The sequence below is a fragment of the Eucalyptus grandis genome, chromosome 1, assembly GCF_016545825.1.
Source record: "Eucalyptus grandis isolate ANBG69807.140 chromosome 1, ASM1654582v1, whole genome shotgun sequence".
NCBI classification, from domain to species: Eukaryota; Viridiplantae; Streptophyta; class Magnoliopsida; order Myrtales; family Myrtaceae; genus Eucalyptus; species Eucalyptus grandis.
This window is the reverse complement of record NC_052612.1, coordinates 19645393-19673341: the sequence shown is the minus strand read 5'-3', so window position 1 is coordinate 19673341 and position 27949 is coordinate 19645393. Positions and strand designations below refer to the sequence as shown.

The 27949-nt window shown below is 41.1% G+C and overlaps 2 protein-coding genes across 2 annotated transcripts; both read left to right on the top strand.

Annotated features, from left to right (window-relative positions):
• Nucleotides 1-573: 573 nt before the first annotated feature.
• On the top strand, nt 574-3898 carry LOC104421791. Its single transcript, XM_010033931.3, has 6 exons — nt 574-940; nt 1082-1349; nt 2106-2297; nt 2378-3059; nt 3188-3294; nt 3380-3898. Exons 1-6 carry the CDS (start codon nt 752-754, stop codon nt 3430-3432), a joined length of 1491 nt encoding a protein of 496 aa, XP_010032233.2. The 5' UTR covers nt 574-751; the 3' UTR covers nt 3433-3898.
• Nucleotides 3899-5179: 1281 nt separating this feature from the next.
• LOC104421922 (protein SCO1 homolog 1, mitochondrial) lies at nt 5180-9517 on the top strand. Its single transcript, XM_010034128.3, has 7 exons — nt 5180-5515; nt 5742-5933; nt 6045-6135; nt 7808-8020; nt 8470-8559; nt 8666-8798; nt 9054-9517. Exons 1-7 carry the CDS (start codon nt 5372-5374, stop codon nt 9166-9168), a joined length of 978 nt encoding a protein of 325 aa, XP_010032430.2. The 5' UTR covers nt 5180-5371; the 3' UTR covers nt 9169-9517.
• Nucleotides 9518-27949: the final 18432 nt, after the last annotated feature.

Below are 27949 nucleotides of genomic sequence, written 5' to 3'. Positions count from 1 at the left end.
CAAGTCACTAGGGCTGAGGTAGGAAGCTTTGGTAAGTTTTTGCGCATCTACTATTTTGAATCTGAGGGTTAAGAGAGAGGGGATTGAGGATGAGTGAAGATGAAGGAAGAAGAAAGGGGGGAGGGGCGTTTATGAAAAGTCAAAAGATGAGTGTAAAAGAGATTTTTAAAAAAGCTTAAATGGATAGGGGCGCCCATTGATCACATGTCAATTAATGAATTGACTCATTTTTTTGTTGATTTGGCACAACTAGTGTACCCAATTTTTCTCCACTTTTTCAAGAAATGACTTTGCATTTTTTCGATTTCCTTTCCACTTAAGGTGCATTTAGTCGAAGTAAGTACTCTTGGGATAATTACTTTATTTCACAAACCTTCTTCGAAGGGGAAAAAAAAAAAAAAAAAAAGAAGAGGAAGAAATAAAAGGGGGAGAGAGAGAGGGGGGGGGGTGGAACGCGCCAAAGCAAGATTATTATAGACGGTTTGACCGCGAATGCAAGACCGAAACGCCATGGGACCCTAAAAAACGACACCGTTTCCTCGGTCTCGATTCGTGGCGACTAACCGCGGCGAGCAAAACCCCCGAAAATTTTTCAAACGCTCCCGCGTTTTCACCTTCCCTCCTTACAAAGCTCCCTCTTCCCTCTCCCTCCTTTCTCCTCCTCAGATCTCACTTTCAACTCCCTCTCTCCCTCCGCGCGCTTCCCTCCGCAGCAGCAGCAGCACCAGCACCAGCACCAGGACCGCTGCCGATGGGAAAGCAACCGCGCGGCGGCGGCGGCGGCGGCGGCAAGAAGCCCGACAACGTCGGCAAGGGCAAGGTCACCCCGGTCCAGATCGCCTTCATCGTCGACCGCTACCTCCACGACAACGGCTACCGCCAGAGCCGCTCCGCCTTCCGCGCCGAGGCCTCCTCCCTCGCCAAATCCCCTCTCCACGAGGTCCTTTCCATTCCCTCCTGCTCCTACTTTCGTGGGTCGCTCGCCGTTCGCGGCGTCGCGCTACTAGTACATCTGAGGACCGCCGTGTGATCTTTTTCTTCTTTTTCTTCTTTTGGCGTTGTTTTTTGTCCGTCGGAGTAGGCGCCGAAGGGGTTGCTAAGCCTGGACGCGATGCTGAACGAGTACATCAGCTTGAAGGAGCAGAAGGTGGCGGTGGACCAGGAGCGGGTCCAGCTGGAGCAGGAGCGGTGGAGGATCCAGGCGCTGCTGCAGGGCATGCAGGACGCCATGAGCGCTTACAACGCCGCCGCCGCCGGCCCCCCCACTCCGGTGATTCAAGCTCCTCCCGCCGACAACTTGGCGGTCGCTCATCCTCCTCCGCCCAACCCGGGCGGCGGATCGCCTACAGGTGCGAAGCCGAGCCCCTTTTTTAGGCCATCGGTATCTGTTCTCTGCCTAACGGGACGGCGATTCGTGCCGCGGGCTTCTTACTTAGTGAATTTTGCTGGCATTCTCGTGGGTTGACCTGGTTTTGCTGGATGTAGAATGATAAATCTGGATTGGGAGATGGTGAAAACAGGGATTCTATTTCGAAATGTCTAGGAGGTTGCAGTTTCTGTTCTATCGATACTACTGAATGGGTTTCAAAGCTTAGCAAGATTTGGCTAGTAAGAATGATATGGTCATACAACAAATAAGAAAATTAGGGAATTGATTGTTAGGCTGTCTTCTGAGGAAGTAATCGTGCAGTTCGTGTGTCAGCCTGAATTTTATGCTTCTTTTCTGATGTACAAGGGAATTGGGAATCGCCATTTTGTGGAACTCGATGATGGCAGACTTTTCGATATGGATATTAGTACTGATCCAGTTCTGATGAAGTATGAAATCACAGTTTACTATGATGATGGGGAATAGTTTTGTTGGGTGTACAATGAATGCTGTCATGGCATATGACTGATTAAGCAACAAAATAGTTTCCATTGCAATGATTCTGTCAGGATAAAAATCAAAGCTGCAAAATTGCTTGATTTCTTTTACTTGCTGATTCAGTTTTCTTCTGAGTCAATGTGGAGCCGTTGCATGACAAACCAGGAGATGAATGGTCACTGGTTGTTAAGGGGGAACCACTGTTAATGTCTTTCTTTTAATGTATTGTTGTGGTCAGGTTGTCCTGCATACAATACGCCCTCCCCTGTGCTGCCATCCATGTTGTCAAAGGCCGGTTTAAATCCAGAGAAGAGCTCTCTGCATTCAGGAGGTCAACCATATTCAGGCAAAAGGAAGGGTCCAAACACTTCCACTTCATTGGCAAAGAAACCTCGCAGTATTTCATCCTCGAGCAGGTTGCCTGACCAATGTAGGTGCTTCTTAGAAAAGTATGGTCTTTACATCTCTACAATCAATCTCAAAGTTGTTCTCACTACAAGTGTTTTGCAGCTGCAGGTATAATTACACAGTCAATTGAAGGCAACACTAATCAAGGAAATGCTAACATTTCCGGGTCAGTGCAAAGCTTAACCCAGAAAAGTGTAATCAGTGGTTCATCGGTTCAAGGGTCCAGTATTGTCAAGAGGTTGTTCAATCAGCCTTTGCCGTGTACTCCAAATAAATCATCTGGTCCGAAAACACCACCACAGGGGATTTCTTCTGTGAATGACAAATCTGCATCCTCAGTAGATGTATCTTCAAATGCGGGCTGCAGTAACAATACTACACCTCAAGAAGCCAGCCCAAGTCGCTGCACTGTGGTTTCCTACGAAAGAGTTACAGTGAGCCCTTATAAGCAAGGTGGCCTTTACACGATTGAGAGGAGCCACTGCATTTCTTCTACCTCACCAGCCAAGACGGATTTGAAGAGACTTCATAGAAGGGAACATGTTAAGGGAAGATTGGATTTTGATAATCCTGACGTGCCAACTAGCTTGGGCGAAGAGCAGGCTGACAATCCTTCAACATCTCAATCTCAAAGCGATGTTGACATTTTTGACATAGATTTCCCCAACTTAGAAGCATTTGGAGTCTCATTTTCTGAATTTTTAGTTGATTTTGATTTTGACTGCGATGGGATGAATATTTCTAGCCAGCCACTATCAGATGCTTCTCCAGAAACAATCTCAGAGTATGTTAATGCTTGAATCTTGTATTTCAGCTTCTCTATTTTTGGCTAAGAAGTTATCTATGGCTCCAGTTTTTGCAGTCCACATGGCTAAATAATGAGCAATATATGATCAATGTTATGGTCCACAGGTCTTCTCCTGAATCAAGGGGTAACAATTTGGGGGCTCATCAGTGTTTGTCAGAGTCTCCAGGACCAGTTATAGAAGTTCTTTCAGAAAATGACATGAATCTCACAGGTTTGGATTAGTCAAGCTTCTCCTTCATTTCTTATGATTCCAAAAATGCAAGCGATAAAGATTGATGATTAACTTTGTCTCTCAGGCCTAAGCGGAACAATGGAAACTGTGGAAAAGCATCCGGAGCCCGGGCAATAACTTTTGTCCAGTTCTGATGTTGCATCATTTTCCTCCTCAAGTACTACTAAGAAAAGCATGGATTTTTTAACTTGAAATTGCAGCAGAGGGTCTGAGAACTTGGACCAGGAGTATGATGCATCAGAGAATTGATTCCCTCTTACGTTGCAGTTAGGACACTTAACAGCAAACTGATCTGAATCTACCAGACAAGCTAATCTAGCCCTGTTTATTGTGTCTAATGTTAGAGCACTGACTTAATTTGGTGCATATATACTAAGTCTTTGATTGATTATTTCCCATCAACATCTCAACTTGTATGCAGTTGTTAGAGTACTTCAAGTTCTTCTTTAACCATACATCACCTTATCAGCCAATCCGCACGGCTGCTTGTACATTTTTTTCGCTGATCGGTCCTGTTTCCAAGTTCACCATGGAAGTGCAATTCTCTTGAACAAAAGATGTGATATTTTACTGGCTATTGCAAATTGACAAGAATAAATTATTGAATGTCAAAAACAAGGGATTTTCCTTGCATTGAGTTGCATGAAGCTCCTGCATCAGTTGACTACAGCTTAATTCTTCTTCTGCTGCTATGATTCTATTACAAATTACACAGGCTGGATTATTTGGGACAAAAAGGAGCAGTCCCAAAAGTTCTTAGCACTAACCCCATCTGTACACAGTAAAGATTTCTGCACCTGTTTCTTCATAAAAATAACTGATTCGATTTATCCAAATCTGTGCCTGGCAATTGTACATTGAAATAACAGGTATGAAATAGTTTGTGTACTGCAGGAGGGTTAGTATTTTAGGTACAGTAAAAGAGATGATATCAATACTGAATGTCTGTATCGGCATTTTACTCCAAGAAACACGACAAGTTGCACGGAGTTATTGGTCATTTTTACACGGCCTAAGTAGAGATTACAAGTAAACAACACTTCAAAGTTATCAAGTCGAGTACCTAGGGTTAGCTTCCTTTTGGTATCATCTTTTCTTTAAGCAACCAATGTACTCGCTTCTCCAATAGGGTGAGAGGGGCCTGCTTCTTTATCTTCTATGGTCAAATGCAGATTCAATTTCAAACTTGTTCTGCCCGCCAACGCATCTTAGTGGGAGAAACAAATCCAGCAGAAGCTCCATTCGTGTTCTCTGCAGTTTTACCACTTCTCGAACTGTTGCTATTCAAGTGATCTACATAACCCAAATATATGAAGATTTCCCAATTTTCCAATGCATTGATATCTCGGTGATATGCATAATTAATATTTTAAAAAATTGAATTTTTTCTTATTAGGAACGTTTAACAATAATGCACACGAACAAAACCCATTTATCATAAAAAAAATTCATAATTGATATAATTGAAAATCCAAAATTAATATAATTATGACAAATTTATAAAAAAATTAATTTTTTTACCACAACAAATCATAAACTAGTACATTTAAGATAAATTTATCTTGTATTAATTTTTTTACTATAAAAAATCATAAATTAATATATTTATGACAAATTTATCTTTCGTTGATTTTCATTAAATTGGATAATACAATGAAAAATCCCAATATACACCCATGCAACAACTTGAAAATTTAACGGTATCATAGATATATTAATTTGAGATTTTTAATGGTCAAAAAATTAGTTTTGGACAAGGTGTTTTGGGGGTATTAAGCAAAATGATATTTTCCCTTTTCCTTTTTGTTGGGTTTAAGGTAAGAGATGCAAGAAATGTGCTTTTATCTGTCGAATGTGAGCCCAAGCTCTTGTCCAAAAGCCCAATCCAAAGGCCCACAACACATTTCTCTCCTTCGTTCCTTCGTCCTCCTCCCCCAAAAACCCCCCGCTGAAATCTGCTTGCGTGCAGAGGGGTTTAGCAGCTTCGAAGGAACAGCACGACCTCGGCGATCGCCATTCGAAACTTCTCTCCGAGTCCTCCTCAAAGCTCTCTCCAATGGCGACGATCCTTTCCAGAAGCGCGAACCGCCTCCGCCTCGCGCGGCGGTGCCTCCACTCGCTGAGCCGGCCAGCGCCGCCATCGCCGCCGCCGTTCCCCGGTGCCGTCCGGGGCCGGTCGTCGTCTCCGATCCTCCGCTCGGTTCGTGTTCGAAACCTCCCGTTTTGAAAACCTATTCGAGCTCGGAAGGAATCCGAATCGAGATTCTTCATCGCCTCTCTCTTTGTTCGCTTGCATGAAATGTTGGAGCAGATCTCGAGTGATTAGTGCTTGATTCGAAGCTCGCTAGTGTTGCTGGATTACTTTGGCTGCTCATCGTGTTCTTCGATTATGTGATTCTCTGCTTTTCGTGTATTGTCTTCCTCAGCTCGCGCCTGCGGGTGTTGGAGTGAAGTCGCTGGGGCTATACGAGAGGTGCCTCTCCAGCGCGAGTACATCGACTGCTGTTGGTTCCGGAGATTCGGAGGCGAAAGCTCCCGCCGAGGCTGCTCGTGGAGGGGACGAGAAGTCCGGAGGATCCAATCAAAGTGGGGATGCCGGAAAACCCGTACGCGGAGGGGTAATTGCTCTGGTCTCTCTCCTTCCTGGTGTTTAGAATCTCTAGTGTGGAGAGATTATTCGAGTATGCTGCTGGAAATGACGAGGCACGTGATTTGGGGGTTCTTTGCAGCCTATTTCGTGGTTGAGTTTTCTTCTGTTGGTCGCGACGGGAGCTGGATTGATCTATTACTACGACAGGGAAAAGAAACAGCATATTGAAGGTAGATTACTATGGTGAGTGGGTACTTATTTATATTTTTTCATGGGTCTGGTAGTAGGATTTGTCTATCCAAAGTCAATTTTTTTTCTTCTGCTAATGTGCGAAGTGTTTGTTTTCTTGTGATTGTATGATCTTTTCCTGTGATGAAATTTTCTCGGTGTACTCCCATACTGTATATGGAACTTTAATTGCATATTGATGGTAATGCATTTTCAGTAATGTAGTCAAGCACGGATTCACCAGCTAACTTGATTCTATCTCTTTATATCTTCTCTGTTTAACAAAATATCAGATATGACATGAGGGTTTCCAGTGGCTACTTTTTCATTTCTTTTATTTATTTCTGTCTCCTCTCCTAAATTTAAGCTTCCCTTATCAATTTGCTGTTATTTCTTGAGGATTTTAGGCATTCATAATAGGATGCAATAGTTGTTTTAAAAATTCCGAGTATTGTTTTTGCACCAGAGTAACAGTGACACTTTGTTCTCTTTATCTCCTCATAAATGTAAAAAGTCTGAAGAACACAGGATAGAACTTTGTTCGTTTGCTGGCATAGGGTGATCTGCACATTGATTATATTTATGCTGAAGAGGCTGCCCTTTTTCCTTTTATTCTTTTATGTTGCATTTTTATCGTGACATGCTTGATAAGAGGAGAACTCATTTTGGCTTCTAATAATCTTATGATGCTTTTTATGAAGACAACTTGTTTTTGCTTTAGTAATACACACGAAATATTGGATTGCTGATTTAATATGCCTCTTGAAGATATGATTTTGCACATATGTAACTACTTTTCTTGTTATTTGTTATTCTTTAACTTGTAATTTCAGCTTACCTAGCAAGTAGAATTACATCAGCTTTAATTGTTTACTTTTACACGGACTTTTTATGTCTTTTTTTTATTTGGTTCACCCTTTTTTTTTTTTTAATTACTTGAGGCTTTCCCATGTGAGGGTTTTCTGATGTGGAGGACATGGAACATTAGACACTTATATCTGGTGTAAAATTCTGGACCCAAGAGTTATGGAACCTGATTGTTATTGGTGACACTTACATTGTTTATGAAGATTAGCTTTTACATACATATTTTCAACTTCTGATGCTAATAATTCTAGGATTAGTATAATTCTTATATATGACTTTGGACAGAGTGATGATGTAAAAGCTTTAAATAATGATGCCTATGAATATAATCTTATAGGTAGTCCCCCTTGACTCATGAACTTACATAAATCTATTTCTCATCTCTCAGAATTATTGCATGGAGTAGCCCTACATTTTTGTTTCTGTTTGTCTCTTTGTGCTGGGCACAAAATGCCATCCGGATATTATTTCATATAGTTTGGTGCATATGCACATTGCTCTGGCTGTTTAGTCGTTTATTTTATTGTTGTCTGAGGCTGGTTGATACAATTTAGAAATTACTTAAAGAGTCTCTGTAAAGGATTAGGGTGTTGACATGGTAGTTGAGCGAGATAAATGATAAGAAAGAGCCATATGGTCTTGGTTAATTGTGTGTATTTGTCAAGAATTGTCGGCCAAACTTTTGACTTGCAAGGAGTTTTAACTTTTTTAATTTGAGTAGATGTCCTTGTCGAATGTGATAACAATTTTGATCCTCCATCTGCTGTCGCATATATTATTTTTCTTTATCAAATTTTATTGTTGCAGATATAAGTAATGCTTCAAAAGCAGTCAAACAAGGACCTTCTGCTGGCAAAGCTGCAATTGGTGGGCCATTTAATCTTATCAATGATGACGGAAAGAATGTAACTGAAAAGGACTTCCTGGGAAGATGGACATTGCTCTATTTTGGTTTCACTCACTGCCCTGACATCTGTCCAGATGAGCTACAGAAGTTGGCGGCTGCAGTTGATAAAATAAGTGAGCTACTGATGATTTTTTGTGCTTACGGTTTGGCCATAATACAGAGGGAACATCATATTGGAGTCATTTGATATGCCACACCCTATCTTGGATTGAAACAATGTCTTTTTGGATTAAAAACCTGATTTCAGATGGCTATTGGTGCTTTTTGTGCCCTGCTGTGTTGGCTGCTCACTCTCTGTTCGGCATATTTTCATGTCCTTTGTTCTCTTATGTAATTTGTAAATGACAAATCTTCTTGGTACTGCACACTCGCTTTTTAGTGCTGAAGAACACTTAGTCTGTGGTCAGAATTTGCTTAAGCTAAACTCTTGAATTTATTTGTTGGTATTCTAAACGCCAAAGGTATCATGCCTGTTGAGATATCAATATTTTTTTTTTCAGTTTGTTTGAATATATTTTCTACTGATTATCATACATCAAGGTTTCTTCTTTGATGCCTGCAGAAGAAAAAGCAGGGTTCAACATTGTGCCTGTCTTTATTTCTGTTGATCCTGAGAGAGATACTGTCGAGCAGGTCCATGAATATGTCAAAGGTGTTGCATTAGCACTGGAAATATTTTTTTCCCTTCAGATAAAGTGGTTAACTTAGTTACGTTGGAGAGCATAGTTTAATTCTGTGGTATGGTACTTCTGTTGCAGAGTTCCATCCAAATTTAATTGGCTTGACTGGTACTCCAGATGAGATAAAAAAAGTTGCTCGTGCATATCGAGTTTACTATATGAAAACAGCAGAAGAAGACTCGGATTATCTTGTCGATCACTCAATAGTCATGTATGTATTCCTGTTCCTGCATTTGTTATTCAATATGGCTGCTTACTTTTTTAATCTGTGGTTACTACTGCAGTGAGATCAGCATGTAGTAAATTTTAAACAGAGTTTCCTGTGTGACTTGATATTTTGGATCTTCTTCAATTCATCGAAGTTGAATAATCATGCAATGCTTTTCCCTATCTCTTTCCCCTCCTATTTTTCTTGGAGTGCTTAATGGGTTGATTTTTGCGGGACTTCATTGTGGCCATTTTGCAGGTACTTGATGGGTCCAGATATGGATTTCGTGAAATTTTTCGGCAAGAATAATGATGTTGATGCACTAACAGAAGGCGTGATCAATGAAATAAAGCAATACAAAAAGCAAAAGTAAATTATTCTTCTGAGTAGCGAATGCGGGTTAACTCGAAGAGTTCTTTCAGGCACGGCAGTGAATGTTGCTTGCATCATTTGCTAGTTCTGTCTTCTGACTAATGGCGGCTTTCATGCTGATTTGGGTTCTAGAGGTGTTTGCTCCATTGTTTGGGATACTGATGCACCGAGTACATTTCTTTTGTAAGAGTGAAGATGTCTTTGGAACTTGACGGCTTTTTATCTCTTCCATTCAATTGAGGAAGAAGAATATGTTCTCATTCTTCAGTTGCTAGAACGGATATCTGAATATGTTTTGGCTATTGGTTGAATTATCCGATGAATTGCAGTACAGGGACACATTTACGTCATGATTTGTTTGTGATGGCTGCACCGAGCACAAGATGCTTTGCTACTTTTGCAATTTGTTTGTGGCTGAGAAGCATTTGATAGCTCTTTGGTCTGGACAAAGCATAGTTTTACAACGAAATTTTAGAAATTCTTATCATATAATTATGGAAAAATACCGAAAATCATATTTACTTTTCATGCCATTATCACTCACTGTCCTCTATTTTGCAAATTTGCAAATATGCTAGTTTGCACCTTGAGTTTTATCCCGTGGCTTCACTCTCCATCTGTTGTTAACTAACTGCAATTTACTTTGGTTAAAACAGTAATGAAATATGTTAGGAGTGCAAAAGAATCGAAAATCGCTCAAACTATCGAGAACTTTTTTTTTTTTTTGACGAGAAACAAAGCTGATATTATTAGATACTAGGTAAAGATGATACAGCATGAGCATCAGTACAAAGAAGATCCAAAAGAGCAGAGGGGGGACTAGACACCCAGTTGTTAGGAAGGAAATCAAAACACTGGGCTTTAGCAACCCAGTCAGCAACCCGATTAAAATTCCTATTGCAGTGGGCTAAAGAGAGACCCAAAATAGACTCCAATTTGTGCTTTGCCCGGTCCACAAGGGGTTGCACTGACCAATTAAAAGTAGAGGACGACAATAGACTATCCACTAGCAACCGACAATCGATAGAATAAGAAATTCTTTTTATGGGGAATTAGGGATAAGGGTTGAAGAGATAAAATCTAGGGTTGCAACCAAAGCGACGGCCTCCGCTTGCTCAACCGAACCTACCTCAATATGCTTTGCAAACCCATTTTGAATCCTCCCAAAAGAATCTCTGCAGACACAAGCAATAGTAGCCCGAGGTCTTGCGCTTGGATGGTGAGGACGAAACGGAGCAGATGCTGGTCTGCGAAGAGTCGAAGAGAACCGACGTCTTCTCTCTGGTCATCTCTCCGGGTGAGGCGTGGCCCAATGCCGAAGGTAGAAGTCTGCTAGCAGATTGATGGGTAAGCCGAGGTCTGGATGTGGGGCTTCGCTTGCATCAACAGACAAAGTGCGTGGGTTATTCGTGCGTCTTCCTCCTCTTCCGGTTCATACCGCTTTCCATGGTGTGCGTCGGCAATGCTGTTGTGATTTTTTGCTGTGGTGGGTATTCGAGATCGGTAGATCTCGAGATTTCCTTCTTCGATGCGGAGGCAAAGCATACATAGCTTCGATTATACCGGTGCCAAGACACAGAGGAAGGTTTTCTGTTTCTTCTGAACCGCGAGACTTGCCACGGGCGTCATCCCTGGGTCTTCTGAGCTGCGATCTGGGTCTTCCGAGCTGCGATCTTGTTAGATGTGCAAATTCGGTGGCTTTGAGAGGGGGCGTCGTTGCAGGGGTGAGATCGACGGCAGCAATTGGTCCGCGGTCGTCGGGGAGTGACCGGTGGGGTCTGGTCCGAGTTGCGGGCGTTCTTCCACAGCACAGGTGAGTTTGTTCAATACTTCTTCTTCCCTTTCATCCGGTTCATAATGCGAGCTTCTGAGCCGCGACATTCACTCGAGCTGCTCTTTGTGGTGATGAATAATCACATCCAATAAATGCGAGGGATGATTCCTTGATTGCGGGCGGGGAACGTCTTTCTCTACGATTCGAAGCACGAAGCATGCTATATTGAGCATCTTTCACTGGTCTTTTATCTCGCAATGGTGCTGGTAGTCTGGGTGCTGGTAGTCTGGGTTCTTGATCTTCGGTTAAAAACGAGGAACTCTCGAGTGGATGATCTTCGGTTGCAAAGGCGTTGGGTTCGGAAGCAATGATTCCACGGGTCTCTTCCACATCGGGATCAATCGGTATTTCCGCTTCAGGTTCTATATCTCGCATATCCCGAGAGGGCTAATGTCTTCATGAGGTCAGCACGGACGGTAAGGGAGCTACTATATTTAGGCTTCTACATAGAGATTGACTATTGTCTTGCATCACTTTGTATCCGTTCGCATCGTGGGTGCTCTGGGTAATACTTGGACGCGGGATGGCACGATCGGACTTGTAATTCTGTTACGAGCAGTGCGCCTTTGTGTTGAGGCTGGACTTCTTGACTCTGAACAAGATGATATCGGCTGGACTTGTACCTCCGGCGACCTGTTGGTATCGCCAATGATATTAAATGAGGCATCGATATTAACTATAAGAGTTCGTGTGGTGGAGGATGCCATTTTCATATTCCCCTTGGCATTGATTCTTTTTGGGGCTTTTCTATTCCAAGCGAGAGAAACGAGTCCTTTGATGTAGTGGCGTTGAACAAGGTTCGGTGCGGATTTAAGGTATGATGGTTAAAGATAAATTGGTTGCGATCCTTCCATATGCACCAAAGAACGCGTGACAACCATTTCAAACTTATTTGAGTCACCTTGCCTCACAAAATATCGAGACAACCAATCATCAAATCTTGTTAAGCCAACTCGATCCGTGCATGTTTGCGGGGATGAGTCGTTCCACACTTGGGTCGTCCAGGGGCAGAGCAGTAAAGTGTGCTCAATCGTCTCGGGTTCCGACTTGCATATTGGGCATAACGGTTTAGGTACCATCTTTCTCCTATAAAGATTATCCAAGGTAGGAAGCGCATTCTGGCATGCACTCCATAGAAAGAACTTAATTTTCGGTTGTACCACAGAGTTCCAAATAAGCTTCCAAATGAGTGGGTCAAAATGGTGTGATGATGTTGGTATAGATCTGCTAGGAATGTCTGGCTTCCTAGTTGAAAAGTAGCCGCTCTTTACTGTATAGGTTCCTGATTTATTATTTGGCCAAACCAACTTGTCTTCGGTAGTTGGGAGTCCGAAGGGTGTTTCCTTAATTGTTGTTGCTAGGGGTTCATCAAATAAGGATAGCAGTAGATCTTCCTTCCAAATTCCAGCTTCAAAATCTATCAAATCAGCAACTTTGGGCGGTTCATTCGGGCTTGCCATTCCTCCAATTCTTCCTAATTTCAGCCACTGATCCTCTCTAATGGAGATTTTCTGTCCATTACCCACAGCCCAAATAAGTTGGGGAGCAATTGCATTTCTTCCAGCCAATAAACTCTGCCATCCCCATGACGGATAAGAGCCTTTTCCTGCTTGCCAAAAGTTACAATTTGGGAAATAAAGGCCTTTCATGAATTGGGATAATTGTGTATTCGGACTCTGAGACATCCTCCAAGCTTGTTTCCCTAACATGGCCGTGTTAAAAGCTTGTAGATCCTTAAAGCCAAGGCCGCCTTCATCCTTTCGTAGTTTTAGAGTCTCCCATTTACGCCAATGTGGAGCAGAATTCTTGTTAGAGCTTCGCCATCAGAAATTAGAGATTTTCCTCTCAATTGCTTTGATAATGGAAGTTGGGATTTTGAAACTTGACATAGCATATTGAGGTATCGCCTGAACCACTGCTTTGAGAAGAATCTCATTTCCAGCTCTTGAAAGTAAGTTATCCTTCCAACTTTCCAATTTCAAGTTGACCCTGGCCAATATCCATGCGAACATATCTTTTTTTGAGGATCCCCAGTCTGAAGGAATTCCTAAGTATTTCCCAGTTTTTGTAATTTACGGAATCCGAAAGAACGATACCATGTTACTTCTAAGGCTATCTGGACACCCTTTGCTGAAAAACATTCCCGATTTGTTGAGGTTTATGGCTTGACCAGATGCGTAGCGATAGTGGTGGAGTACAGTTGACAAGTTCTGACATTCCCGTATTGTGCCATCTAGGAAGAAAATAGAGTCATCAGCAAATAATAGGTGGGATAGGGTTGGACAGGTCCAGTTTAGCTTGATGCCGTGAATATTATCATCTGCTATTGCTTTCTTCATCATATAAGATAGGACGTTAGCAACAATAATGAACAGATATTGTGATAACGGATCCCCCTGTCGAATACCTCTAGATGGCTTGAAATAGGATAAAGATTCACCATTGAGATTGATGCTATATGATACAGTGGTAACGCATTGCATAACCCACTTCACCCAATCAGCACTAAATCCCATTTTATGTAAACATGCCTGCAGGAAGTCCCATTCGATTCTATCATAAGCTTTCTGCATGTCGAGTTTAAGAATAGCCTGAAATTTTTCCTCTGTCTCGAGTTCGTAACCGGTGGATAACTTCTTGAACAATTAGGATGTTATCCTGAATTTGCCGACTCCCGACGAAAGCGCTCTGCTCCTCGGCAATGATGTCCGGTAAGAAAGGTTTGAGTCTATTTGCGAGTATTTTAGAAATGATTTTGTAGATAAAGTTACACGAGACTTATGGGCCGAAATTGATCTAACCTTTCTGGGTTTGAATTTTTAGGAATAAGAGTAATTCGGGTTCTATTGATGTCTGGGTTTATGATTCCAGACTCAAAGAAACGCTGTACCTTTCTGAAAACATCCGCACCTATGTCTTGCCAATGCTGATGGAAAAATAGGCCATTCAGACCATTCGGTCCAGAAGCTTTGGAAGCCCCCATTTGGTGAGTAGCTGCATATACTTCTTCCATTGTCACTGCTTCTTTTAGTTTTGAGTTCATAGCTGCAGTAACTGGTGTTGGGATATGGTCAAGAATAGGCTGGAAATTTCGCGGTCCGACCGAAGTATATAAGTTATTGAAATACTCCACCGTCATATTTGTAAGGTTCTCAGAATTTCTCACCCAATCTCCTTCAGCATTCAGTAGCATCGAGATACGGTTCCTGTTTCTTCGTTGTATAGTGGCCGCATGAAAAAATTTGCTATTCCGATCCCCCCATTTCAGCCACTTAACCCGAGATCTGATACCCCAAAACATTTCTTCCTGACGCCATAGCGAGTCGATTTCTTTATGAATATGCCGAATTCTGCTCTGATCATACTCCAAATTAGGGTTATTCATGTGGAACATAAGTTCATTTTTCAGCCGCTCAATTTGTTTGGAAGCATTAGGAAAACGCTTTTTGCTCCAGGCCGTTAGACGCATCGCTACATTAGATAATTTGACAACCATGTTCTTCCTATGGGACGCCTCCCATGTCCGCTTTACAATTTCCTTACATTCGTCATCCTCCGCCCAAAATGGTTCGTATCTAAACTGTCGCTTCTTGCGTGTTAGAGCAGGTAGAGTTGACAAGATAAAAGGACTGTGGTCTGAACCAATGGCTGGTAAAGCTGTAACTTCAGCATTCGAGTAAGTTATTCTCCATTCCATAGTACATAATGCTCTGTCCAGCCTTTCTTTGACATTTTCTTCACCCTCTCTTCTGTTCGTCCAGGTAAAAGCGCACCATTTGGCTTCCAAGTCCATCAGTGAACATGCATATAAGAAGTCCCTGAATGTGGTAAGGCGACAATGTTCAGCCATCCTCTTTCCTACCTTTTCCCAATGGTATAATATTTCATTAAAGTCCCCAATGCATATCAAAGGACAGTGATTGGAGAGACTGATTCTTTGTAGATCATCCCATAGGATAAGGCGTTCATGAAATACATTAGGAGCATGGAGGAAGGTAATTTGCATATTCTGGTTATTTTCATGCAGAAAACAGTGCATATGTATATAGAAGTTAGAGTGAGATTCGATTGAAAGAGAAACTGGTCATCCCAAAAAGAGAGCCAAACCCCCGGTAAACCTTTCCGGATTCACAATAAAGTTGTGTGTAGTCTTAAGCCTTCTTTTCAAACGCTAAACTTTCTGCTCTTGATTCTTTGTTTCCATAAGAAAATAATGCTTGGTCTTTCTTGAGTCGCTAGGACTCTAAGAGCTTGAATTGTCGTGGGAGCCCCAATCACGACAATTCCAACTCAGGAGTTTCGTGGCTGCACCGGTGGCTTATTAGGGCCAGCCACCAAAGCCCATTGAATAGATTTCTCTTCCTCCGTGATCGGGATTTCTATGAGTTGTGAGTTGTCAGCATCAATTGATTTTGTGGACTGAGCACCATAGGGGCAGAATCTTTTTCCTTTCTTGGATGTAGGACGTTTAGTAGATTTTGCTTTACCTTTCGCGAGTTTCTTATTGTTGGTAAACAGGCTGCTTCTCTCTTTCAGCTTCTTTGAGGTTTTCATCATGAAGGGTGAGCATAGATTCAGCATCCAAGCAGCTGCTATCACGTTTTTGAGGAGATTTGCCTTCCATAATAATCAAGGCTCGGGAAGATACAAGTTGTGCAGCTTGTTGTTCTTCCTCATAAGAGTGCTGTGATCGGGGAGGCAAAAGGGCCTGCTTTCCTACATTTGATGGTTCTTGAGTTTCGTGGATTTCCGCTAGAAGAGGAGTCTCCGGCACCATTTCTTCTTCTTCAATGAGCTGGGATTGTTTTCCATAGAAGATTTTGCCATATGGGCTTAGTATCCGTGCTTCTGCTCGCAACCAATTCCCAAAATTACCCAATATGTCTTCTTCCAATCTTGTAGATTCATAAGGAATTTCCTTGCAAGCCGAGGCATAGTGGCCAATTCTACCACAAAAGTAGCAATAGTGTGGTAGCCTCTCGTACTTGAACTCGATCCACAGCTTTTTGCATCCTAAATTAACCACTATCCATGTCTTGAGAGGAGTAGCTAGGTTGAGCTTAATCCTAGCCTTCCCAATCTTATATATGCTGTTTCCTTTTGCTTCCAGCTTCACCTCAAGAACTTCGCCGATCCTTGAAGCAATTTCTCTAACTACCTCCGATGTAACTCTGCCAAAGGGGAGGCCAAATAGATGCACCCAAAATGGGCATTGGGAGAAATCATAGCAAATATCGGGAATATCCGGGTCACACTTTGTTGAAGCACAAGGAGGTTCTGGAAAAAGACCAAGGGACAGCATCAAGGATTCTCTGTTTTCAGCTTCCGATTTAAATGTGAATGAGAAAATCCAGGTTCTAAAGTGGTACAGAAACATTATCTGTCTTCCAAGCCCATGTCATAGTCTTAATAAATGCCGGAAATTAACATTTGACGGGAATAAAGCTTTCCAAATAAGGTACGTCTACCTTCCGCAAGTTTTTCAGCCGATATTCCTTGTGTAATATTTATCGCATCATCCTCAGACCATAAGTTACCAAGGCTTTGACAGAGCGCCTCTAATCGGCTCGATTCTGTACTATAATCAACCATCTGCTCGACTATAATAGCACAAGGAGACCTAGGGAAAGCTTAAGAAGCAACAGGGACCTACAAGAGAACCTGTGCATACTTAACTTATCGTTCGGGGTGCAGCGAACATCTTCCAGCCTTTGACCAGCAACTAAACAAAGGAAGCCCACTTCCGAGCAAGACATGGAAAGCATCCGTCGCAAGGGAGATAGTGGGGTTGAGGCTTGGGTAAATGGGCGATGGTGCTGGGCCGAAGGAAATGGAAGGGAAGGGAAATGAAAAGCGAAGGGAAACCCAAGAAAAGAGAAACGAGGAAACCCGTAAGAAAAAACGGACGGAGAGCCCAAATTAGGGTTCCCGAATGGAGGATCGGAAACCGAGAGGACATATTGGGCGGACGGTGGATGTCGATCATAGAAACAAAAGATGGAGGACTTCACCGCGAAGGAGCTGGGTCAATTAAACGGAATAAACTCAATCGAAGACCTCCATGCGGGAGATTGAAGCTACCAGACGGTAGAGGAAAACCCAGATATTTTGGGAGCAGTTCGAAGGTTGAATGGTACTTTTCTTGTTAACTATCCAGAACTTCACTGGGCGGTTCTCATGGAGATAGGTCATGTTCTCCTATTCAAGTGTGGAATAGTCCATTCAGATCAAGACTGATTGTATCGGACTGATTGTATTTTGATTTGTTATGTTAGAAGTTTGAAAACACCCTACTTTCATGAAAATGTCAATTTTGTGCATCCTCTCGCATTTCCTACACATTGCTGCCATCATGTCCTCAAATCTCTTTTGATGCATTTGGTTCTAAGGGATTTTCAGCCTTCAAACCTATTAGGAAAAATGTTGAAGCGTTTGACAAGAATTTTGAAATAGCTTTCAGCTAAATATTGAATTAGAATTGTTAAAAGCTCAATGCTACTTTCATCTAATATTCCAATGTAGCATTTATGTGCGACCCAGTCGACCTCAGATGACCGCCGCTTGAGTTTGGCGACCGTCGCTTGAGTCTAGCAACTCTCATCATTGCCTGGTGAGGGCCACTTGAGGTCAAGTGACCTTAGCCGGTGGCCATCAGAGCTAGATTTGGATCAAAGTTCATTGCATCAAACACTACTAGAACCCAAGATCCATTTGTAATTAGTTTTTATTAAACACAATTTACACTTCTCTAAAGAATTTCGAATTTCAGCATTTGCATTATAAATCAAAATTCATTTACAAAGTCGAACCAAACCCATCCTTTTTGCTTCATTCTCTTTTCCAGATCTTGCTCCCTTTCTTTTTCTCTCTAGATAATCCCATTTCCATCGTCACCCGCTGAGAACTTTCCCGAGAAACCCACAACCCCCAACACTTTCCAACACTTTCCCGAGAAGAAGGAAAGATGTTGCACTCCCTCAGCAACACCATCCCCCTCCACGCGTCCTCCCAGTCCGACATCGACGAGAACGACAACCTTATTAACGCCGGTGTCCAATCTGGCCCAACCACCGTCCTCTCGGGCCGTGCCCAGGTCTCCCGTCTCCTCCTCCCGCTTCCTGGCCTCCATCATCCCTCCCGAGCTGCCACAGAATCTCTCCAACCAGAAGTTCGTGCTGGCCGGTGGCGGTGGCGGTGGCAGTGGGGGCGGCCTGTTTAAGGCAGACATGCGGTGGGGATTGGGAAGTCTTGGAAGGCGTGGCTAGTTTCATGGACCCACACATGAATCAGACCATGATCTATTGAACTTGTGGGCAATTCCGATTTCCATTTTGTGGAAAGTTGACTTCAAAGTGAAAACTGCTCATCTTAGAACCGATCACCTCTAAATAAAACTGTCATGTTTATCTTGAAATTACTTTTTCCACTTATATGGGATTATACATTCCCATATATTCCATTCAGTAGCTGCACAATGGATTGGACTATAGAGGACATTGTAATGGCATGGTGAAATTTTGATTTGAAGATGAGCAACGAAACGTGATCATAACAACTGAGAAGTCCAAAGAAGCTAAGTAGTGTCGTCACCAACACATGATATGCGATACGATTCGATATGTCAACTTCTCAAAAAATAGAGAATTTCAATACATTAGAATACATTAAATGTATATTTTTATATAAACATGATAAATTATTATTTTTAATTTGATTCGAATTCACAAATAATTAAATAAAAAAAATCTAGAATGAATTTACACCAAAAATATTAATCTGTCATTTGTTAATATAATTTATTATTTCAATTTGACAAATTCAACTACACTCCATTTTGATAATCCATAAATTTTAGAGAAAAAACAATCCACATTTCACCATCAAATAGAATAAGAAATCTTTCTTTCCCCCTTTATTATTTTTATTATTTTACATATTTACATTTGAACCTTTCATTTATTGAAATTTTTTAAAATTGACATTGTGCACTTCGTTATATTGAACTCACATGGCGGGAGAGTTGATCACGTGTTAGATTTTTTGATACCTATTGACCATATATTGGACATGTGTTCAAGTATCCAACACAACATGAAAGCTCCCGGAAAGAAATTCCAATAAGGCATCTTTTGAGGGACTGTAAGTAGAACTTGAAAATAGGTACAGTAGGATTTACATACTCACCAGATCTCTTCTTGTCTTAAGCTCTTTTGGAAAGCTCGTGGAATCTCTTCCCCGTGATCCTCAGCTCAGCCAAGCTCCACCAGCAGCTCTCTCTGCCCTTTATTCAGAATACTCAACTCCACAGAAACCATGTAGCGGAAGCAGAAACTAAAAATCTTCAGATGAACCCAATTTGGATGACAGTAAAAGCCCCTCAAAAGGGTCCGGCATTTGCATGGCGAGAAATGAAGGTGACATTCCCTCGACCCCTTCGAAAAAAAAAAGCAAAAATTCATCGCGGAGATGGAGCGTCCAGCATTTGGGACACATCTCGTGCACGTTGTCAGACCGCTAAATACTTCATCATCGAGATAAGTTCGGCCTATAGATCCCCCCATGAGATTACTTCTACTTTACAAACAATATGATCAGCAGAGTCAGGATCTTTGCTTCTTTACTTAAATCTATTACCTCGTAGCACGTCAGGATCCTCCGCACAGAAATCCATAAGAGACAGTAGATGGCTTTACAAGTGCGTACGCGCGCTAAGGAATTTGATTTACATCAGGCGCCTGCTTAAGTTGATCAAAACTAAAAGCCGAATAGCTGGCATTGCTTCATAGGTACTTCTGTTTAATTCCCAGAAGCAACCACTCTTCAATATTTCTTCGATTCCAGCAGTTGCTCAAGTTGATAATAGCAAATTCTTGACAAGAGCTTTTAAACTTTGAAGTACATCAGATATACATATGTATAATACCAACTACAAAATTGAAAACGAGAATCGCATCCTCCAAACTTGATGGCTGCAAGATTGTGTCTCCCCATGCTAACGCTGCATCCAAGGAAAAGAAGATTTTAACTAACATATGGGACTACAATGCAGAAAGGACGACGAGCTTCATATGGAGGTCCCCACAATCTCAACTAATTGATTAAAGAATGAATTATTAGTTGTCCTATATTTATTAAATTATGTCTCGAATTTGAACGTTTACAAAACGCAACTTGTTGGACTCTTGAGGCTGCATAAAAAAAAGAGGAAGTAATAGAATTTAAAAAAAAAAAAGGAGCAAGGGATTTCCTTTTATTATTTTCTTCCTATAGGAGGAAGCCGAATGAGGAAGGTGATGGGGCCCAAGGTCAAAAATTTGACTTTGGCGCACACACATTCACGTCGAAGGAAGCCCACGCATGGAGAGAAGGAAAGTTATGGTGGGGCCCAGAGTCAAAGTTTGACTCTGGGCACACACATATAAAACAGAAACTAATTCCCTTTTTTGGGGCTTGCACGAAGTCGGTGAAAAACCCTACGAAAAAAAGGATTCCGCCGAAGCCAAACGTAAGAAGTTGCACGTTCGCCGAAGAGAAGCTAGAGATTTTTCTTTTTGGCGTGCGACTTGAACGCATAGTATTTTTGTGTCGTGAATTTATACCCAAATGAGTTGTTTATTTATAAATACTTTTGGGTTTTGAGTTAAATTTAGGTGTGAGAAACACTTGAGCGTATGAGTGATTGTAAACTCTTATTCTCCGATTATAGTTGATTATTTGCTGCTGACTCTCCCAGTGGACGTAAGTACCGATACTTGGACCGAACCACGTAAATTTTTGGTGTCATTATTTTTTATTGTTTATTTTTCTGGTGATTTCGCATTGACGTAAATTATAAGATCTTATCGTTTCCGCGTATTATATCCCAACAATTAGTATCAGAGCGTGGGATTGGATTTCTTAATTGTGATTTGGGGCTTTTGCTTGTCTGATTATTATCTAAAAATTCTATTATTGCAATTATGTCTGAGAAGAAATTTGAGATTGAGAAATTTGATGGGAGCAACAACTTTATGTTATGGAGCATCAAGATGTGGGCATTACTGATAACACAAGGTTTGGCCAAGGCACTAGATGGTGAAGATGAGTTGCCTATCATAATGAAAACCTCTGAGAGGGTAAAGCTGATGGAAAAAGCAAATAGTATAATCCTGTTAAATTTGAAGGATGAGATCTTAATAGAGGTTGCTGAGGAGAAGGATCTCGCAGCGTTATAGGCAAAACTTTAAGCACTTTATGTGAAGAAAGATTTGAACAATCGCTTGTACATATTGAAAAAAGATATTTCAATTTAGATATACTAAAGGTACGTCTATCAGAACCCACCTAGATGAATTTAATAAACTCATGTTAAATTTGAAGAACGTCGGTAAGATATTTGATGAAGAAGAACATGGCATGATGTTGTTAGCCTCTTTACCAAAGTCATGGGAGCACTTTACTAATTCGCTGTTGCAATGGCGTATTACTATTACCTCAAAGGAGGTAAAGTTTGCCTTATTCTCTAAGGAGTGGCAGAGAAAGTTGTGAGATGACGGTCTAGCGAAAAGAGTAGTGCAAGCACTGACGATTCGGGATAAAGAACAACATCAAGAGCCTAGTAGCAGCAGAGGTAAAAGAAGATCAAAATCACGCCATAGAAAATCCAAGGGACGCGTGAAGTACTTTGAGTGTCACGAGGGGAGGCACATCAGGAGAGGTTGTCCAAAGCGGAGAAATAAAGTTGATAAGTAAAATGCCACAAGCAGCGTGACAAATGTTGCTAATGGGAACACTAGTGATGCAGAAGTTGTTTTATGTGTAACTGCTACTTTGTCAAGAGATGAATGGGTGCTAGATTCAGGGTGTTCTTATTATATGACGCCTCGGAAGAACTAGTTTACTACTTACCAAGTTACATATGGTGGTAGGGTTCTTTTGAGGAATAATGCAGTCTGTAAGGCTATGGGGATAGGGACAATTCGGATTCAGATACACGATAAGGTGGTTCGCACATTGACAGATGTGAGGCATATACCAAAGCTCAAGAAGAACCTTATTTTTCTAGGGACACTCGATGACATCGAGTGTAGATACACTACTGAAGGTGGAGTACTGAAGATCTCTCGAGGTGCCATGGCAGTGATGAAGGGGAAGAAAGTGAATACTCTCCATCATCTACTAGGAGAGACCATGATCGGAACCGCTGCAGTTCCATCAGATGAGTCAGACTCTAACTTGACTCAGTTATGGCATATGCATTTGGGGCACATGAGTGAGACAGGTATGACGATGCTAAGTGAAAGGGTGTTGTTAAATGGTCAAAAGATAGGGAAGTTGGACTTATGTGAGCATTACATCTATGGGAAGCAGCACCGAGTTAAGTTTACTACAGCTATTCATTTGACCAAACGACCAGTAGAATATATTCATTCAGACGTTTGGGGCCTGTCTTCGGTTCCTTTGAAAGGAGGTGCCCGATATATGCTGACATTTATCGACGATTATTCGAGAAAGGTATGGGTATACTTTCTGAAGCACAAATATAATATGTTTGATCGGTTCAAGAAATTTAAGGCATTGATTGAGAAGCAGTCAGATAAACAAATCAAATGCTTGAGAACCGATAATGGCATGAAGTTCTGTGATAAAAATTTTACTAAATTCTGCGAAAAAGAAGGTATTGTGAGATACCATACAGTACCTGAGACACCATAGCATAATGACATGGCAGAACGAAAGAACATAACTTTGCTTGAGCTTGTTAGATGCATGCTTTCACATGTAGGACTTGGTAAGAAATTTTGGGCTGAAGCAGTGAACATGTCATATTACCTGGTTAATTGATCTCCATCATCTGCTATCGAGTGAAAGACTCCTGAGAAAGTATGGTCAGGGAAACCTGTTGATTATTCCGGATTACATATATTCAGATGTCCTGTGTATGCTCATGCGAGTGATGGTAAGCTTGAGCCGAGGGCGAAGAAGTATATATTTTTAGGTTATGCACATGGGGTGAAAGGCTACCGGCTGTGGTGTACTAATCCCAAATCACCTAGTTTTCTAATCAGCAAAAATGTGATCTTCGACAAGACTGCAATGCTTCAACAGAGGAGTTCTGAGACACAACCAACAGAGAAGACAGATCATGGTGTCATTAGTGAGGTGGAGCTTCAAGTAGAAACTCCAGAGATTTTGAAGGTAATAGAGGTTCAAACTGTAGATGAAACCGCTGTTCCTGAAGTCAGTGATAGTGGACAACCAGTAAAACCATAGCACATTATAGCCGCAGATAGACAGAGAAGGCACATTAAATCACCGGTACGTTATGATTATACAAATATTACTTATGAATTGACTGTAGGTGATGAGATAGAGATAGATGAGCCTTCGTCTTACTCTGAGGCGATGGCTAGTCCGAAGTCGTTACAGTGGCTAGGGGCTATGAGTGAAGAGATAGAATCACTTCATCGAAATCAGACATGGGAGCTAGTCAAAGTACCCAAGAGCCAAAAGATTGTCAGAAGTAAATAGGTCTTCAAACAGAAAGAGGGCATTCTTGAAGTTGAGACAACAAGTATAAGGCGAGACTTGTGGCGAAAGGGTATACACAACGTGAGGGCATTGATTACAATGAGATGTTCTCTCATGTGGTAAGACATACTTCTATTCGTGTTTTACTTACTTTAGTTGCTTCGCAGGATTTCGAGTTAGAGCAACTAGATGTGAAAACTGCGTTTCTTCATGGTGAGTTAGAGGAGCAGATTTACATGAGGCAACCAGTTATTAAAGAAATCTTTGTATGGGTTGAAACATTCTCCTAAACAATAGTATAAACAAGACTATACAAAAAGTCAGATGGATAGTTGTGTTTACTATAGGAGATTGGAGAAGAGTTCTTTGATTTATCTACTCTTATATGTTGATGATATGCTGATAGTAGCTAAGAATATGTCTGATATTGATGTGCTGAAGAGGCAATTAAATGTTAAATTTGAGATGAAAGATTTAGGTGTTGCAAATAAAATTTTGGGTATGGAGATTTTGTGTGACAGGACTGCAGGAGTTTTACGTCTATCTCAAAATAAATATATTGAGAAGATCGTAAAACGTTTTAATATACAGTCAACAAAATTTGTAAGTACACCTCTAGCAAAGCACTTTAAACTTTTAGATAAATTATCACCGCAGATTAAGGAGGAAGAGGAGCATATATCCTATATTCCTTATTCTAGTGATGTGAGTAGTATTATGTATGCTATGGTGTGCACTAGGCCTAATATTTCATAAGTTGTGAGCGTGGTTAGTCGCTATATGAAGCGTCCTGGTAAAGCTCATTGAGAAGCTGTGAAGTGGATCCTCAGATATTTGAAGGGGACAACAGACGTTGGTATAGTGTACCGGAGGAATAGCAATAGCAATGAAACTACTGGTTTTATGGATTCAAATCACGCTAGTGACTTGGATGATTGCAGATCTTTAGTAGGGTACGTGTTTACGCTAGCGGGTGGTGTAGTTAGTTGGAAAGCATCCTTACAGGATTACATTGCCTTATCTTCAACTGAGGCAGAGTACATCACACTAACATTTGTAGCAAATGAGGCAATATGTTTATAAAGTTTGCTCTCGGACTTTGGGTTAGAACAGAAGAGTGTGGATATACACTATGATAACCAATGTGCGATATATTTGGCATATAATACAGTTTATCACGAGTGAACGAAGCACATCAATATCAGGTACTACTTCATCCGAGATGTCTTAGCTAAGGGTATTGTTATTGTTAAAAAGATTGCTACAGCAGATAACCCGGCAGACATGATGACTAAGTTTGTTCCTTTGGAGAAGCTCAAGTTCTGTTTGAGCTCTATTTGCGTCTATGGAGAGTAAGCATTCTATCAAGGCGTTGAGAGAGTAGCATAGATGATGAGCACTATAAATTGACTTCAAATATCGAGCCAAGGTGGAGAATTGTTAAATTATATCTCGAGTTTGAGTGTTTATAAAACGCAACTCGCTGGACTTTTGAAGTTGCACAAAAAAAAAGTAATAGGATATATAAAAATAAAAATAAAAAAGGAGCAAGGGTTTTCCTTTTATTATTTTCTTCCTGCAGGAGGAAGTCGAATGAGGAAGGTGGTGGGGCCTAAGGTCAAAAGTTTGACCTTGGGCGCACGCACAAACATTCACGTCGAAGGAAGCCCATGCACGTAGAGAAGGAAAGTTATGGTGGGGCCAGAGTCAAAGTTTGACTTTGGGCACACACGTATAAAGCAGAAACTAATTCCCTTTTTAGGAATTTGACTGCTTTTTATCTTTTCCACATAATTAAGAGGAAGGATATGTTTGCGTTCTTCTGTTTCTAAAAGTGACATTTTTATATGTTTTGGCTACTAGTTGAATTATCAATGAATGGGAGTGTAGGAACAAGAAAATATTAGGCGCACACCTTGTGTGGCCAACGCAACAAAAAAGAAGGCCCTTAAAGCCGCGACATGTATCCAAAATGGGGCCCAACGTCAGATTATTTTGAAAGTTCTCTCTCTCTCTCTCTCGCTCTCGTTTCTCTCAGATCCATTCTTGATTGGTTTATGGGGGCTGCACCGAGCACAAAAGGCTTTGCTCCTTCTGCAATTTGCTTGCTGCCGAGAAGTATTTTTATAGTTCTTTGGTCTAGCCAAGGCATAGTCCGTAACGATACTTTAGAACTTATTATCATATAAATTAGAGGAATATACTGAAAAAGCATATTTACTCTTCATCCCATTACCACTTTCCATTCTCCATTTTGGAAAATGCGAGTTTGCATCTTGAGTACTATCGCTTGGCTTCACTTTCCATCCGTTGTTAACTAACTGCAGTTAACTTTTGTTAAAACAATCATGAAATTTACCTAATAAAACTGTCATTTTTGTTTCGAAAACATACTTTTGCCACTTATACGGGACAGTACAACCTCGTCTATTCCATTTTGTAGCTGCATAGTTGATTCGACTATAGAAGACATCGAAATAGAAGGGTGAGATTTTAATTTGAAGATGAGCAACAGACCACATGATCATAACAACTGAGGTCAAAATAAGTTCCAATCAGACATCTTTTGAGGACCGTAAATACAACCTGAAAATAGGTACAGTTAGGATCTAAATCCTCATCAGATCTCTTCCTGTCTTAAGCTCTTTCAGAAAGCTGGTGGAATCTCTTCCATGTGATCCTCAGCTCAGGTGAGCTCCACTGCCCTTTATTCAGAATATCCAACTCCACGGAAAGCATGAAGCGGAAGCAGCAATTAGAAATCTTCAGATAAACCCAATTTGGGGGACAGTAAAATCCCTCTAAGAGCCCAGCATTCGCCTGGCGTGAAATGAAGGCGACGTTCCCTCGATCCCTTCAACAAAAAGCAAAAATTCATCGTGGAAATGGAGCGTCCAGCATTTGGGACACATTTCGTGCATGTTTTCAGACCGCTAAATACTTCATCATCAAGATAAGTTCGCGCTATAGATCCCCCCCATGAGATTACTTCTACTTCACAAACAATAAGAACAGCAGAGTCGGGATCTATTGCCTTGCAGCACATCAGGATCCTCCGCACAGAGAAACCGTAAGAGACAGCAAATGGCTTTACCGCGTGCGCACAGCGCACTAAGGAATTTGATTGACATCATTCGCCTGCTTAAGTTGATCGAAACTAAAAGCCGAATAACTGGCATTGCTTCATAGGTACATCTGCTTGATCCGTAGAAGCAACAACTCTTCAATCTTTCTTCGATTTCGGCAGTTGCTCAAGTTGATAATAGCAATTTCTTGACAAGAGCTTTTAAACTTTGAAGTACATCAGATATACATACGTATAATACCAACTACAAAACTGAAAACGAGAATTGCATCATCCAAATTTGATGGCTGCAAGATTGTGTCCCCCCATGCTGGCGCTGCATCCAAGGAAAAGAAAATTTTAATTAACATATGGGACCACAATTCAAAAAGGACGACAACTTCATATGGAACCCACAATCTCAACTAATTAATTAAAGAATGACTTACTGATTGTCCTATAGTGGAAAGAAAGCAACAAAGCTTGCACCAAATTGATTAAATAAATTGAGGTCTCCACAATCACAATTTCACTATTTCACGATTCCTTTTCTAGTACCGTTGTCTCCATAGTTACACCAAGAACCCTAATTCTTTGTTATTCAATCTAGCTGCTTACTTTCTTTATCTGTGGTTAGTATTGTAGTGAGATCAGCATGTAGTAAATTTTAAACAGAGTTTTCTGCATGACTTGATATTTTTGGATGTTCTTCAAATCATCTAAGTTGAATAATCACTGTCAATGCTTCTCCGTATCTCTTTCTCCCTTCTATTTTCCTTGGAGTGCTTGATGGGTTGATTTTTTGCCGAACCTCATTGTGGCCATTTTGCAGGTACTTGATGGGTCCAAATATGGATTTCGTGAAATTTTTCGGCAAGATTAATGATGTTGATGCACCTACAGATGGTGTGATTAATGAAACAAAGTAATACAGAAAGCAAAAGTAAATTGTTCTTTTGAGTAGGGAACGCACGTTAACTCTTGTGTAAGAGTGAAGATGTCTTTGGAACTTGATGGCTTTTTATCTTTTCCACATAATTAAGAAGAAGAATATGTTCGTGTTCTTCTATTTTTAGAAGTGACATCTTTACGAGAAAATATTGGGTGCATCTTGTGTAGCCAGCCCAACAAAAAAGAAGGCTCTTGAGTTATGACACGTGTCCAAAATGGGGCTCAATGTCAGATTATTTTCTTGTTGCGCTGGCTACAAGGTGCACCTAATATTTTCTTGTCCCTATACTCCCATTCATCGGATAATTCAACCAGTAGCTAAAACATATAAAGATGGGACACATTTACATCATGATTGGTTTATGGTGCTTGCACCAAGCACAAGATGCTTTGATCCTTCGGCAATTTGCTTGCTACAGAGAA